Source organism: Oncorhynchus keta, chromosome 35 (assembly GCF_023373465.1).
Source record: "Oncorhynchus keta strain PuntledgeMale-10-30-2019 chromosome 35, Oket_V2, whole genome shotgun sequence".
Taxonomy (NCBI): Eukaryota; Metazoa; Chordata; class Actinopteri; order Salmoniformes; family Salmonidae; genus Oncorhynchus; species Oncorhynchus keta.
Genome location: NC_068455.1, coordinates 37314445 through 37330598, shown reverse-complemented (window position 1 = coordinate 37330598; position 16154 = coordinate 37314445). Strand labels below are relative to the sequence as shown.

The following is a 16154-nucleotide window of genomic DNA, read 5'->3' as shown; positions in this document are numbered from 1 at the left end:
CTGTGTGTTATTAGTTTAAGTGTTTGTCTATTTTATGACCAATTTATGCAGAAATCCAGGTCATTCCAAATGGTTCACATACTGTTTATTGCCACTGTATATATTACCATTAGTATATTACCTATGTATTCCTGCTACTAGTCACTTTTCATCCAAGTTTACATGTAAATCCGCCTATCACGCCTACACTGACACTCTTGCACGATACACACACCTATGCTGCTGCCATACCGTTTACTCTTATTATTATGATTTCTCCTGCTACCAGTTACTTTGTCCTACACTATATATCTACATATCTACACTATATACATGTACATATACATATCTACACAATATACAAAAGTATATGGACACCCCTTCAAATGAGTGGATTTGGCTATTTCAGCCACACCCGTTGCTGACAGGTGTATAAAATCGAGCACATAGTCATGCAAACGCCATAGACAAACATTGGCAGTAGAATGGCCTTACTGAACAGCTCAGTGACTTTCAACGTGGCACCGTCATAGGATGCCACCTTTCCAACAAGTGAGTTTGTCAAATGTCTGCCCTGCTAGAGCTGTCCCGTTCAACTGTAAGTGCTGTTATTTTGAAGTGGAAATGTCTAGGAGCAACAACGGCTCTGCTGCGAATCGGTAGGCCACACAAGCTCACAGAATGGCACCGCCGAGTGCTGAAGTGCGTATCATGTAAAAATCGTCCAAGCTGCCCCTGGAAGGACCTAGAACTGTTTGTCGGGAGCTTCATGAAATGGGTCTCCATGGCCGAGCAGCCGCACACAAGCCTAAGATCACCATGCTCAATGCCAAGTGTCGGCTGGAGTGGTGTAAAGCTCGCCGCCGTTAGACTCTGGAGCAGTGGAAACGCATTCTCTGGAGTGATGAATCATGCTTCACCATCTGGCAGTCCGACGGACGAATCTAGGTTTGGCGGATGCTAGGAGAACACTACCAGCCCAAATGCATAGTGCCAACTGTAAAGTTTGGTGGAGGAGGAATAATGGTCTCGGGCTATTTTTCATGGTTCGGGCTAGGCCCCTTAGTTCCAGTGAAGGGAAATCTTAACGCCACAACAATTACTTTACTTGTCTCATCGCGCTCTAGCGTCTCCTTGTGGCGGGCCTGGTGCCTGCAGGCTGACATTGGTCGTCAGGTGAGCGGTGTTTCCTTTGACCCATTGGTGCCGCTGGCTTCCAGGTTAAGCAGGCGAGTGTTAAGAAGCGCGGTTTGGCATATCATGTTTTGGAGGACGCCTGACTCAACCTTTGCCTCCCGGGCCAGTTGGGGTTTGCAACGATGAGACAAGATCGAAATTGGGGAGAAAAGGGGGATAAAATACAACAAAAAATAAATGGTTTGTCGAGATCGGTGTGGAAGAACTTGACTGGCCTGAACAGATCCCTGACCTCAAATCCATCTGACACCTTTGGAAAGAATTGGAATGCCGACTGCGAGGCAGGCCTAAAACTCAACATCAGTGACCGACCTCACCAATGTTCTTGTGGCTGAATGGAAGCAAGTCCCTGTTCCAACATCTAGTGGAAAGCCTTCCCAGAAGAGTGGAGGCTGTTATAGCAGCCAAGGGGGGACAAACTCCATATTAATGCCATGATTTTGGAATGAGATGTTCAATGAGCAGGTGTCCACAGTCTTGGTCTTGTACTGTACCTCAAATACACCAATCCCTTTTTATTTAACCTTTATTTAACTAGGCAAGTCGGTTAAGAAGAAATTCTTATTTACAATGACGGCCTACTGGGGAACAGTGGGTTTAACTGACTTGTTCAGGGGTAGAACAACATTTTTACCTTGTTGCTGGATTGAATCCCCGAGCTGTCCTTTCGGTAACTGGCCCAACGCTCTAACCACCTGCCGTGCCAAATTTACCCTGAGCTTCCTCTCTTATTTCTCGTGTATTTGTCAGCGGATGAAAAAGTACCCAATTGTCGTACTTGAGTAAAGGTAGAATAATAGAAAATTACTCAAGTAAAAGTGAAAGTAACAGTCTAAAAGTATTTGGTTTTAAGTATACTTAAGTATCAAAAGTACAGGTATAAATCATTTAAAATTCCTTATATTAGCAGACAACACCATTTTCTTGTTTTTAGCCAGGGTCACACTCACATTATTTACAAAATATTAATTTGTGTTTAGTGAGTCTGCCAGGCCAGAGGCAATAGGCATGACCATGTGTTCTCTTGATAATTGCTTGAATTTGACAATTGTCCTGTCCTGCTAAGCATTCAAAATGTAAAAACTACTTTTGGTTTTCAGGGAAAATGTATGGAGTAAAAAATCTAGGAATGTACTAAAGTATAAATAGTAAAGTACAGATACCCAAAAAAACTACATAAGTAGTACTTTAAAGTATTTTTTACTTAAGTACTTATATTTTCCTCATTAGTTATACTTTAAAAAATATTAAATACGGCACTGTTGGTTGCTTGCAATTAAGCATTTCACTGTACTTGAGCATGTGACAAATAAAACGTGCCCCTGTGAGATGTTCCGGCTTGCACAAACCAAGGCTCGTGCAATGCTATTTACGTTACGTATGGAATAGTGGTCAATGCAATATGCAATAGCATACGAATTGGATAGTGTATCTTATCATACGTCTTGGGAGGACCAATAGCAATATCTCCGAGACCAAATTGCTGGTTGCGTCTAACAACAAAGAAGAATTACGGTGAGAATGTACGTAAAACGTTAGAACGAAAACGACAAAAGGTTAGAATAATTTAATAAAAGGTGAATTGGGTCAAGGTTAGGGGAAGGGTTAGATAAAATGCTACACTTGTCCTGGACGCACATCGAACACGTTGCTACTCGGGCGCAGTATACGCCTCCCACCCCCACCAGTCATCCTCCCCACCCACCCACCCCCACCAGTCATCCTACCCCACCCACCCACCAGTCATCCACCCCGACCAACCTCCACTAAGTAATCTTCTGTTTTTAATTTTTAGAAACGATACAAAACATTCCATAAACTTATTTGAGGAGCAAGATGCACGTAAAATAGCAAACATGAGTCCCGTCTGATATTACTGCTATGGATACAGTACTTGGAATGTATTTGAAATTCATAATGGGACGCTGCATTTCTGATTTATCAAGTCAGTTTGGGTCATTGATAAACTTACACTTTCGGCCATGTACATCCCATTTTTCCAATGTTAGTACCACCAGAAGCAAGGCACAAACGAAGGTTTCTGCAGCCGCCCCCACTAATGAAACATAAGTGTAGAGATGCAGATGATTCTTGTATTCCACCTGGAATTACCAGAAAAATGTAAATCTCATTATTTCCTACCATTATAGCACATTTTATCAATAAAAAAAATAGTTTTTACAGTTTATAGTTTTTACATTTGACAAAAACAGCTAAATATTTTATTTTGCTGTTCAACTGTAAAAGTGTAGCTGAGTTAGAAGAGCTGTTGCACATATACTGCCTTTTTAAGAATGAATTTGATTTGACTTACAAGCAATGACTAAAAGAGCCACTAGCATGAAGATCATCAGGCAGTTCATGGTCTTTGATTTGATGAATATGACCCTCCGTTTAGAAGAATGCAACGAAGCTGAATTGCAAATGTATTTTCCATTCTCTGTTGTCCTTTCATGACCTAACTTTAGTGCCATCCCTATTTAGGGGTGGAGATGATTGTGGTCCAATTGAATGAAAGAGTCTTATCTGATCAGTCAATAAACAGTAGTTGTAATATTTAACATTTCTTTCATGTTAAATATTAGCCACTGTCAGTATCGACCGTCGGTAGGCCTAATAACCACATATTCAACTCTCAATTTACTTTAATTTGCTGCCTCTGTTAACACGTCACTGCTGTGTGGTTGTAGCTGAGGAGCATTATAAAAAATATTAAAAAAAAATGTTCAAAAATAAAATGCATGTAGGCTAATTTCGATCTTAATGGAGCGGAGCCCAGACCAAGTCATAACAGTTTGAACCCCATGGTTAGTGCAGGCAATAGACAAGGTTATTCTACACTATTATGCCTATTATAATTCTATGCTCACTAACCTTCCAACATTACCACGGGTTGAAGAACTGAATGTGGACATTGTCAGGGTGACAAATATGCATATTTAGATGGCTTTGTTTTATTCCCTAATATTCTGAACCATACATGTACCGGCGGGAAGTAGGGGTGCCCTAAAATAATTATTTACCAGAAACCCATGAGGGGAATGTCTATTAAAATACTTACACCTCATGGAAGACTATTAAAGGCCTAGTGCATTATTTTTTTCTCTCCAAAAAAGAACATTTTTTATTTATTTATATATATATATACTGCTCAAAAAAATAAAGGGAACACTTAAACAACACAATGTAACTCCAAGTCAATCACACTTCTGTGAAATCAAACTGTCCACTTAGGAAGCAACACTGATTGACAATAAATTTCACATGCTGTTGTGCAAATGGAATAGACAACAGTTGGAAATTATAGGCAATTAGCAAGACACCCCCAATAAAGGACTGGTTCTGCAGGTGGTGACCACAGACTACCTCTCAGTTCCTATGCTTCCTGGCTGATGTTTTGGTCACTTATGAATGCTGGCGGTGCTTTCACTCTTGTGGTAGCATGAGACGGAGTCTACAACCCACACAAGTGGCGCAGGTAGTGCAGCTCATCCAGGATGGCACATCAATGCGAGCTGTGGCAAGAAGGTTTGCTGTGTCTGTCAGCGTAGTGTCCAGAGCATGGAGGCGCCACCCGGAGACAGGCCAGTACATCAGGAGACGTGGAGGAGACAGTAGGAGGGCAACAACCCAGCAGCAGGACTGCTACCTCCTCCTTTGTGCAAGGAGGAGCAGGGGGAGCACTGCCAGAGCCCTGCAAAATGACTTCCAGCAGGCCACAAATGTGCATTTGCCTGCTCAAACGGTCAGAAACAGACTCCATGAGGGTGGTATGAGGGCCCGACAGCCACAGGTGGGGGTTGTGCTTACAGCCCAACCGTGCAGGACGTTTGGTATTTGCCAGAGAACACCATGATTGGCAAATTCGCCACTGGCACCCTGTGCTCTTCACAGATTAAAGCAGGTTCACACTGAGTCTGGAGCCGCCGTGGAGAACGTTCTGCTGCCTGCAACATCCTCCAGTATGACCGGTTTGGCGGTGGGTCAGTCATGGTGTGGGGTGGCATTTCTTTGGGGGGCCGCAGAACCCTCCATGTGCTCACCAGAGGTAGCCTGACTGCCATTAGGTACCGAGATGAGATCCTCAGACCCCTTGTGAGACCATATGCTGGTGCGGTTGGCCCTAGGTTCCTCCTAATGCAAGACAATGCTAGACCTCATGTGGCTGGAGTGTGTCAGTAGTTCCTGCAAGAGGAAGGCAGTGATGCTATGGACTGGCCCGCCCGTTCCCCAGACCTGAATCCAATTGAGCACATCTGGGACATCATGTCTCTCTCCATCCACCAACGCCACGTTGCACCACAGACTGTCCAGGAGTTGGCGGATGCTTTAGTCCAGGTCTGGGAGGAGATCCCTCAGGAGACCATCCGCCACCTCATCAGGAGCATGCCCAGGCGTTGTAGGGAGGTCATACAGGCACGTGGGGGCCACACACACCACTGAGCCTCATTTTGACTTGTTTTAAGGACATTACATCAAAGTTGGATCAGCCTGTTGGATCAGTGTGGTTTTCCACTTTAATTTTGAGTGTGAAATTTGATTTCCATTGATAATTTTTGATAATTTTTCTGTGATTTTGTTGTCAGCACATTCAACTATGTAAAGAAAAAAGTAATAAGAATATTTAATGTATTCAGATCCAGGATGTGTTGAGCAGTATATATATATATATAAAATAAATGTTATTTTTTGGAGAGAAAAAAATAATTCTCACAAAAGTAGTGCACTAGGCCTTAATAGTCTTCCATGAGGGGTAAGTCTTTTAATAAACATTCCCCTCATGGGTGTCTGGTTGTGCCATTTAAAATGGTATAGTAACAGAAGGGAATTAGTCAACAACATGCCATAATAGTGAGAGACTCAATTAATAATATTGCGTAAATTCGTGAGTCTGACATTTCTTTAGGTTTATATGGCTTTTGTCTAAGTGTACTTTTTAAAATTATTTTTTTAATCACAGGCTGCCTTAGAAACCTCACCCTATTACTCTTGTGACCACAGAGAATTAGACACAGGTAGGTAACATTAGGTAACAGTAGGTAACTAAGCCATAGTCTTATCTAGCACCTATAGTGGAGCAGATGGTTGTGACTTGATCATCTCTGCCTGTGTTGACATAAAAGGGTGAGAGAGATGTACAAAAGACCTGGATGGGTCTTTGCCCAAAGGGGGGAGGTGACACACTTCACTGTGAGTGTATGTGTGTCTCCCATGCCAGCGGGTCAGTGGGCACCCACTTCATTACTCTATACAGAGTTTTTGTAAAGCTGAAGACAGCCATGCAATTATTTCTAGCATGCTAGCAGATACCCATAGACTTTGTCATTGTGCTAATGCTAGTTAGCGTTGGCTCACGAAATACCTCTGCCTTCCTTAATACTTTACACAGAGACATGAAAATGGTTTCCACGATTTCATCTGACTCTGGGGAAGTATATAATATTGAAATATCTCTTTGATATGGTTAGCAAATATCATATTGCCCTTATTGATTCAAGGGTGATATATTATATTATATTGGTCAATAGTGGCACCATAACATCTGAGTGCCACATTATATTGGTCAATAGTGGGGTTTTTATGACCCCCTTGGCCAAGTGGAGGAACTAATCGGTACGCTTCAGCCATCAATTGGCTGAAGCCACACTACACACACCTCCCCTTCTCTTTTGTCAGACAGACAGTGAGGCAGGCTGGGTTTGGTATGGTCAGACCAGATAATCACCTAATATAATAATAATAATAATATATGCCATTTAGCAGACGCTTTTATCCAAAGCGACTTACAGTCAGTCATGTGTGCATACATTCTACGTATGGGTGGTCCCGGGAATCGAACCCACTACCCTGGCGTTACAAGCGCCATGCTCTACCAACTGAGCCCTGCTATGTCGGGGCTGTCCTGACCGGTCAAGATGGAATGCCAGTGTAATCTTGGTGCTAGGCCCTTAATCCGGGTCCTTTGTTAGCCCACGGGCCCACTCCCTAGCCTGGAAGCGGAACAGATTCCTGTCTCTTCATGGCCTGCCTGGGTATTATGGAAGCGATCCACCATGACATCACGGTTCCATTCTGTTCTGATGAAACGGCTACGGCTCGTTTCAGCTTGGCCTGGTCACCAGATCCTCTACAGTTGGTTGTCCTACAACGCTGTTGGTATGTTTGTCATGACAACAAACACAAGATGCAAAGGTGTGTGTTGACTCATTACAATGTTAGGTTAGCAACAGAATATGCGGTATACTGTGTCAATTAATAATAATAATAATAATTGTGTTAATTATGTAATTGTTTCATTTTTTTAATACTCGTTTTCAAATATACAATACACCTACATGATGAGAGCATCTTCGGCTGAACAGGATGCTGTTGTGTACAGTGTTGGTGTACGTTGTAGATTTGTGAAAGATGTCAGTACATCCTCACCACTTCAATTATAGTTTATCTTCAATCCACACAGAGGTAAGGATCAGGTCATTCTGTGTAGAAGAGGCTCTCTCCATTTTTCAATGTAGGCTACTGGGCCGACAGATGCACCATATGACTCAACTTTCTGTTATTCATTTTCTTTTTTGGAAGATCAATTTGGCCAGGATTCATTCAAAGGCCCGTTGCAGAACTGTGCACTACACAACCAACAATGCACCTTTTAAAGGCAATTTCTCAAGATGTTTGTGGAGATCAATTCATGCTAAGTTCTGCAGAGATTTTGGCTCAAGTATACATTTTATTTTGAAGGTAAGTGCAACGCACTTGTCGATAACAAGCCTTTGAGTGAATCCCGACCTTTGCCCCTTCACACATGTCTAAAGTCAGGTTTGTTTTTGATTATTTTTTTTACTTCGTGTGACCACACTTCCTGTTCCTGCAGATCCGTGCGGTGGTGGAGGAGGAGTTTACCTTCTCCCAGGTGCCCCAGGCCATGCTGAAGGTAGAGAAAGGACACGCACGGGGGAAGACTGTGGTCAAGATCAGCAGCGGAGAGGACTCATCCGAGTAACCAGCGAAATGATCCTTTATGATCGTCTGTGCTAAGGCTATGACTGTGTGTCTGTCTGAGAAGAGGCTGTCTGTTGTAGCTATGTGATAAGTAAAACGTATTCAAGTCCTTGACCTTGTGATCTTCATTGAAAGGGTTATTGAGATTCTTCGCCATAGTAACACCAATCAAGGAGACAATTTTTTGTTGTAGATGTAACAGCATTTTGTTGACATATTTACAAGTAAAACCGTGGTTAGTATGATATTGTAGCACAGTGTTGAAGTTGATATTTAGTCATTCAACAAAATCTATACACCTGCAGAAGCTAATGTACTGTGCAGTGATGTCTGTAGAAAAATATTAATATTAAGCATGGTAAAGACTTCAAAAGTCTTGAAAAAACATTTACACAACATTATTTGGAGAATTTAAGAGTTCATCTATGACATTAAGAATATGTGACCATAGAATAATAAGTGTGCTAAAAAAGACATACATTTACAACATTGTTGTAAGAAAACAGATCTCAGTAATTGACTGGTAAAGTACAATAGAAAAGAGATTTGTGGATAAAATCAGCATTAACACAGGGCTTAAGTCATTGTAAATTATATGAATACAGGAGAGACACATTCCCATACAGTTATTCTTTGGTTTGCTCAATGAGAGGTAAGTGAACAAATGAATTGTGGTATTTGTACAGCATCAGTCAAGTCCTCAAAGTAAAATGCTGTGCTCCTTGCTCTATAGCCATGTGTAGTTTTATCTTCAGAGTGTAGATCACTGGTTTACGGTTGTATTTCACAAAGACAGTTTAGAATTTCTGCTCTCAAGCTCAACAAATGTTGCAGAATGTTTGGAGGCCCACTGCAGACCAGCATCACAGAGCACTAAGGCCCATGGAGAAACTTCATCAAGAAGCAAGAGTATGGGCCCCACGGTGGAGCTGCATCACAGAGCTGAGCTGCAAGGGCCAGATTGACATTCCATTACAGGATCTCCAAAGACCATCTTTGGGTGTGTTTTCTCTCATCAAATGTATTGAGAATCACTTGAGTTTTGTCATAACTTTGTCCACCTGTGAAAAGAATGCAATACAGTTAAAGGTGTACTCCAGGATCTTAAGCACAACAAATTTGTAACATATTATATGAATTGCAAACAAAATTGGTCAGGACGTAAAACGTAGTACACAAAACGGGAACCACTTGTCTCGTGAGCACCACTTTCAAAACTACTGGCTAAAATGATATACAAGTTTAAGAGTGTATCTAGGTTTGGTGGCGGCTACCTATTCAATAGCTTGAGGACGTGGCAACATATGGATAATACAAACCACTTCCTAAACCTACCACCAGATGGAGCCAGACTATAACTATGGGGACTGAGCTGAATGCCTGAGTTATCGTTGTAGCTCTTAGTGATAGTAAGGCTAGCTGAGAGAGAGAGCAGAAGAACTGATCTGACCTTTAATCTCCAGCACCAGGTCAGGTTTGAGGTGGCATCGGACCAGGCCGTCTGGGGTAATGCTCCACAGCTGGTTGTCTATCCCTGGCTCCGGAGGGGAGACACTCAGCCTGCTGCCTGCCATGATAATGCTCCCTGATGTCTGCAGGCAACAGTCCTCCACCAGCTATAGAGACAGAGAATATGGGTTCAGATGTGGGTGGATTCTGTGTGAATACAAACTGATAAGCATGGTACAGATAAAGTTTCATTTGATTTTATATTAGAGATAATTGACAATTGTACTGGGATATGCGCAACACGTGACATGAAACTATGTTGAAAGAACGAGGAAGCCAGTTCTGCAACACTTGAAGTTGGTGGCGATGGAATGAGTGGAAATGATGATTCAGTGCAAAAGCTTGAGCCCATGAGGTACCTTGCAGCGTAGGACTCCGTCATGGTAGATCCAGGTCTGGTCCACTCCCCCCGACTCCTCCAGGGCCTGGACCCGCAAAAGCTTGACTTCATCCAGAGGACCTGAGAGGGACATCACATCGCCCGTCTCTCTGCTCCGCAAACGGAAGTACACCTGCTTCTGTAGAGGTCAATAGGCAAACAACACACTTAACATTAGCTTGACTAGACGAGATAAGAGTTCTTCTCACCCGACAGTGGTCATTATCCAAATCCTAACTTGAGGTGGCTGCATATTATTTGCATTATGGGGTAATTCATACAGTGATGACAAAATGAGATTAGTGCAAAAGTTGAGTTGTGTACACAGATCTCATGTTAGGATACAGTCCATTGACTGTTGTTTAGTTATAGGGAAAACTGTATTGGATAGACAGCAATATGTGAATCTAAAATGGAACCATTCCCCGCTTCCATACCTGCAATAGTGGTCGCAGGGATCCGATTCGCGGCCAGTTGCTGAACTTACACCAATCATTCAGCTCGCTTGGCGGTAGCAGGATCTGACGGCCCCGGTGGTTACTATCCTCATACAACACCCAACTGTAGGGCAGGAGAAATCAATCCAACACAGTCAGCTGGTCTTCTTATACAACATCTCTGACACACCTCAAATGTAAACAATCAACCTTCCTACACCGTTTCAGTTTACAATAGCCCAGCAAAACTATGGGCTCTATTCAATCCGTATCGCGGAAGTTCAGCTTTACAGCGCGATTGAAATTTAAAGGCAATGTTCCCGCGTCAGCGGAGACTGCGTTCCGGAAATTACCTTTACATTTATATTGCGCAATCTGCATCCCTTCAGGGATACAGATTAAATAGAGGCCTGGTTGATGGTTTATTAGTTGCTTAGACAGTGCTTCAACCAACCAAGATGAATTGTAAATGAAACTCTCTCTTTAAAATGTCAACGTTTGTTTTTAATCACCTAATAAAAATGGTCAAATCCTATCCAGGTGTGACTTACATTCCTCCGTGGATCACCAGGGAGCGTATGTGTCTGTCAACCCCAGCCAGCTGCAGGTTCACCGTCTCTCCCGTCAGCACCACCCTACGGCCTCTACAGCCAACCTTACTGAACAGCGTTATGGACGGGAGGGAGAACTCCTGGAGAGACAAGGGGGAAGGGGAGGGTGGGTAAAAACGTGAGACTATACATTATGGTATTGTAGGTACAGGACATCTCTAAGATATGCAGTTACTTTACACAGACATGACTTAGGTTCACAAATACTGGACGCGTGCATCCCATGCCAACACACATAATCCACTCTACTCACATGGCTGATGGTCTGTATGGAGCGGATGGTAGAGTCAGGACCCAGACAGCCCATTGACTCAGTGTTGGGGTAATCTCCCTCCTCCAGGACAAACATGTGCTCTGTGAACTGGGATCCCTCATATGCCACCCAGCTGGAACATAACATAGAGGCACACAGTCAACATAGCGCTCTCCAGTACTAAGTCCCCTTTGAGTGTTCAGAGGGCTCTTGGACAACAGAAAAGGAAAGCCTACACTTGCATTAATTTTTTTCCTATCAAAAGGCACAGTATTGATGTTTACATGCTGCATTTAAAGCAGATTTATTTGCTCACCTCCCAGCCAGTACTCTACAGGAGCGAGGGGAGAAGTCTTCCTCCAGGGATACCACACTGTCCTCCAGTACCACCACTCTGCCCTGGAACCCAGGCTCTGAGAACAGCTGGACCTACAGTACATACACCGGAGACTGACATGAGACAGGGCCGCCATAATGTACAGTGGATTACAGGTAGATAGTGGTGGCTCTAACTCTAGTGGTGGCTCTAACTCTAATTTTGCCCAAAATTTCCTCGGCGGCCCAACCGGCTAAGCAAAGGTGTCCTGTGTGAAGAATTCTATGAGAAACAGTGACATACAGTCTGAATTACCTAAAATGATAAATCCATATTGGTCTTTCACAGCTCAACCCAAGCTGTACTGTGCAGTAGTCTAATAGTAGGCCTACTATTTAAACAGATAAATGATGCTGTCAACTAAGTCTGAAATTCACAGGTTTAATAGTAAAACTACAAAATTGGATGTTCTAAGACCACAACAATGCTTAAACCACATCAGCACCCCACCTTTGAGGTCTGAGAAAAATAGAATACATTTTTATTTTTGTGTGTGTAGTTATAACCCTTTAATTCAAGTGCTCGGGCACCTAGCACTGTTGTTTGGTTAGTAGTGGTTTTTTGTAGCACATGAGATGGAGTTTGCGAAACAAATGTCCACAGGATTGACGCAAATAATATAATTCTGCCAGGTAGGCATAGGCTACTTTGTAGCTAGTTAACATTTAATTGAGAAGATTTTTGGGGAAAGACTTTCCCATCTACCACAGGGGTGTCAAACTCATTCCATGGATGGCCGAGTGTCTGTGGGTTTGTTTGTTATTTCTTTCAATTAAGACCTAGACAACCAGGTTAGGGAAGTTCCTTACTAATTAGTGACCTTAAATCATCAATCAAGTACAAGGGTGGAACAAAAACCCGCAGACACTCGGCCCTTGTGGAATGAGTTTGACACCTGATCTACCAGAAGACGGTTAGGCCTATAATTAGCATTGCTATATTTTTTCCATGTTCCTTAATTTTTTAAAAACCTGGACGTTTTACTTCATATTATGAGGCATGCTTCAAAGTAGCCTCTAGCTAAAATCCCACCATAGAAACTTGGAGGCAATTATTTTATAAAGACTTCCTCATATGCTTTCTCATGTTCTATTGGTTTTCTTTTAACTTTCTTTGATTGTTTAGCAGCTAAAGGCATTATCCTAGTCATTTTAGTAACCCATGGTAGTTGTTGCATCTTTAGATCTCCCCTCGCTACGTTTCTAACAGACATTTCCAACTCTGTCCATGAAACCGCTCACACATGTGGTATGGATTTTAGAACAGTGTTTTCCCTCAAATTGCATTCTGTTCTAGGTCTACAGCCGTGTGCACATTGCTGTGCTGAAAATGTGAAGAAAGACATTTTAAGCTAAACATTCTGATCTGGTCCACCAGCCGGGGTATATCTCCACTCCACTACTTTCATACACATCATGGGAATTTAGAAGTGAGTATACGCAATGCCCACTGAAAAATAAGTGGGTATATGGCGTAAACCTGCTTATACCCTCCACTACACGTAGGCTACTCTTCATGCAAACTGATGGTATAATCACTCCCATACACTAATGACTATGTTAAGATAGTTAATACTATTTGTTTATCACTATCTGACTTTACCTTGAACTTGCTTGATCCACCCAGGTTATCCTGAAAGGAATAAAGAAGGAAATGATGGATTACATTCTTTATCGTCACTGGATAAACAATTTCAAAGTATCCTCACCAACCTCACAACTTATCACTGTCATGCAAGTAAAAACTTAGTATGATACTATAAATGTGATACTACTGTGAGTATTATTTTAAAACGGTTTACCTGGAAAACGGGCTGCAGCGAGGAGATCTTGAGGTTCTGTCCTCCCCAGTCCTCTGGGCTTCCGTAGAGGCCCTTCTCTAGAACGTAAAGCTCTCCGGAGAACATTGGGTTCTCAAAGGCAACCCACCTGTTTAGAGCACACAACAGGTTGGAACTGGCAAATGAACACTTACAGTAGGACACCCCATAAAACGGTACAATTTTACAATATAACATGTTGTAAATAGCATCATTCCCTCCCGTGTTACATACACTTTAAACAGGTGGTCTGAATATGATAATTATAGGCCTTATCATTTGACTGTAGTCTCTAGTCCTCTAACTTCACTGACATTTTCAACCTCTCCCTGACCGAGTCTGTAATACCTACATGTTTCAAGCAGACCACCATAGTCCCTGTACCCAAGGAAGCAAAGGTAACCTAAATTACCGCCCTGTAGTTGATCGTGGACTACAGGAAAGGGCGGGCCGAACAGGCCCCCAATAACATTGACGGGGCTGTAGTGAAGCGGGTCGGGAGATTCAAATTCGGTGTCCACATGACACCAACGAACTATCATGGTCTAAACACACCAAGAAGTTCATGAAGAGGGCACGATAAAACCTTTTTCCCCCTAGGAGACAAAAAAAAATTGGAATGTGTCCCCAGATCCTAAAAAAGTTCTACAGCTGCATCATCAAAAGCATCCTGACCGGCTGCATTACCCCCTGTATTGCAACTGCTCCGGATATGACCATAAGGCGCTACAGAGGGTAGTGTGTACGGCCCAGTGCATCACTGGGGCCAAGCTTCCTGCCATCCAGGACCTATATAATAGGCGGTGTCAGAGGAAAGCCCATAAAATTGTCAGAGATTCCAGTCACCGAAGTCATAGACTGTTTTCTCTGCTACCGCACGGCAAGCGGTACCGGAGCGCCAAGTCTTGGTCCAAAAGGCTCCTTAACAGCTTCTACCCCCAAGCCATATGAGTGCTGAACAATTAATAAAATGGTCACCGGACTATTTACATTGACCCCCCCTCCATTTGTTTTGTACACTGCTGCTACTCTCTGTTTATTATATATACATAGTCACTTCACCCCCACCTACATGTACAAATGATCTCGACTAACCTGTACCCCCACACACTGACATGGTACTGGTACCCCCTGTATATAGCGTCGTTATTGTTATTTTATTGTGTTACTTTTTCTTTTTCTTTTAGTTTATTTGGTAAATATTTTCTTAACTCTTCTTGAACTGCACTGTTGGTTAAGGGCTTGTAAGTAAGCATTTCACGGTAAGGTGTATTCGGTGCATGTGACAAGTAAAGTTTGATTTTATTTAGAACTTAAATCACTAGCTGTAACTCCATTATATTACTACCAAACCACCAGCCCTGGCATTAGATGTTTATAACTTAAATCACTAGCTGCAACTCCATTATATTACTACCAAACCAACAGCCCTGGCATTAGATGTTTATAACTTAAATCACTAGCTGTAACTCCATTATATTACTACCAAACCAACAGCCCTGGCATTAGATGTTTATAACTTAAATCACTAGCTGTAGCACCATTATATTACTACCAAACCAACAGCCCTGGCATTAGATGTTTATAACTTAAATCACTAGCTGTAGCTCCATTATATTACTACCAAACCAACAGCCCTGGCATTAGATGTTTATAACTTAAATCACTAGCTGTAGCTCCATTATATTACTACCAAACCAACAGCCCTGGCATTAGATGTTTATAACTTAAATCACTAGCTGTAGCTCCATTATATTACTACCAAACCAACAGCCCTAGCATTAGATGTTTATAACTTAAATCACTAGCTGTAGCTCCATTATATTACTACCAAACCAACAGCCCTAGCATTAGATGTTTATAACTTAAATCACTAGCTGTAACTCCATTATATTACTACCAAACCAACAGCCCTGGCATTAGATGTTTATAACTTAAATCACTAGCTGTAGCTCCATTATATTACTACCAAACCAACAGCCCTGGCATTAGATGTTTATAACTTAAATCACTAGCTGTAGCTCCATTATATTACTACCAAACCAACAGCCCTGGCATTAGATGTTTATAACTTAAATCACTAGCTGTAACTCCATTATATTACTACCAAACCAACAGCCCTAGCATTAGATGTTTATAACTTAAATCACTAGCTGTAACTCCATTATATTACTACCAAACCAACAGCCCTGGCATTAGATGTTTATAACTTAAATCACTAGCTGTAACTCCATTATATTACTACCAAACCAACAGCCCTGGCATTAGATGTTTATAACTTAAATCACTAGCTGTAACTCCATTATATTACTACCAAACCAACAGCCCTGGCATTAGATGTTTATAACTTAAATCACTAGCTGTAGCACCATTATATTACTACCAAACCAACAGCCCTGGCATTAGATGTTTATAACTTAAATCACTAGCTGTAACACCATTATATTACTACCAAACCAACAGCCCTAGCATTAGATGTTTATAACTTAAATCACTAGCTGTAACTCCATTATATTACTACCAAACCAACAGCCCTGGCATTAGATGTTTATAACTTAAATCACTAGCTGTAGCTCCATTATATTACTACCAAAC

General features: G+C 42.0%; 2 protein-coding genes across 2 annotated transcripts in view; one reads left to right on the top strand and one right to left on the bottom strand.

Moving 5' to 3' along the window:
* Nucleotides 1-8284, top strand: part of rtn4ip1 (reticulon 4 interacting protein 1) — a 28835-nt gene extending 20551 nt beyond the window's left edge. The window contains exon 9 of the mRNA XM_035752585.2: nucleotides 8048-8284. Within this exon, the coding sequence (XP_035608478.1) occupies nucleotides 8048-8176 (129 nt within the window). The 3' untranslated portion in view covers nucleotides 8177-8284. The remainder of the gene's footprint in view (nucleotides 1-8047) is intronic.
* LOC118368459 (uncharacterized) overlaps nucleotides 8283-16154 on the bottom strand; it is a 56121-nt gene continuing 48249 nt past the window's right edge. Inside the window, exons 14-22 of the mRNA XM_035752580.2 lie at nucleotides 13542-13668; nucleotides 13343-13372; nucleotides 11681-11793; nucleotides 11365-11497; nucleotides 11052-11191; nucleotides 10501-10624; nucleotides 10044-10202; nucleotides 9626-9791; nucleotides 8283-9236 (exon numbers count right to left, since the gene is read on the bottom strand). Coding sequence (XP_035608473.2) covers nucleotides 9148-9236; nucleotides 9626-9791; nucleotides 10044-10202; nucleotides 10501-10624; nucleotides 11052-11191; nucleotides 11365-11497; nucleotides 11681-11793; nucleotides 13343-13372; nucleotides 13542-13668 — 1081 coding nt within the window. The 3' untranslated portion in view covers nucleotides 8283-9147. The remainder of the gene's footprint in view (nucleotides 9237-9625; nucleotides 9792-10043; nucleotides 10203-10500; nucleotides 10625-11051; nucleotides 11192-11364; nucleotides 11498-11680; nucleotides 11794-13342; nucleotides 13373-13541; nucleotides 13669-16154) is intronic.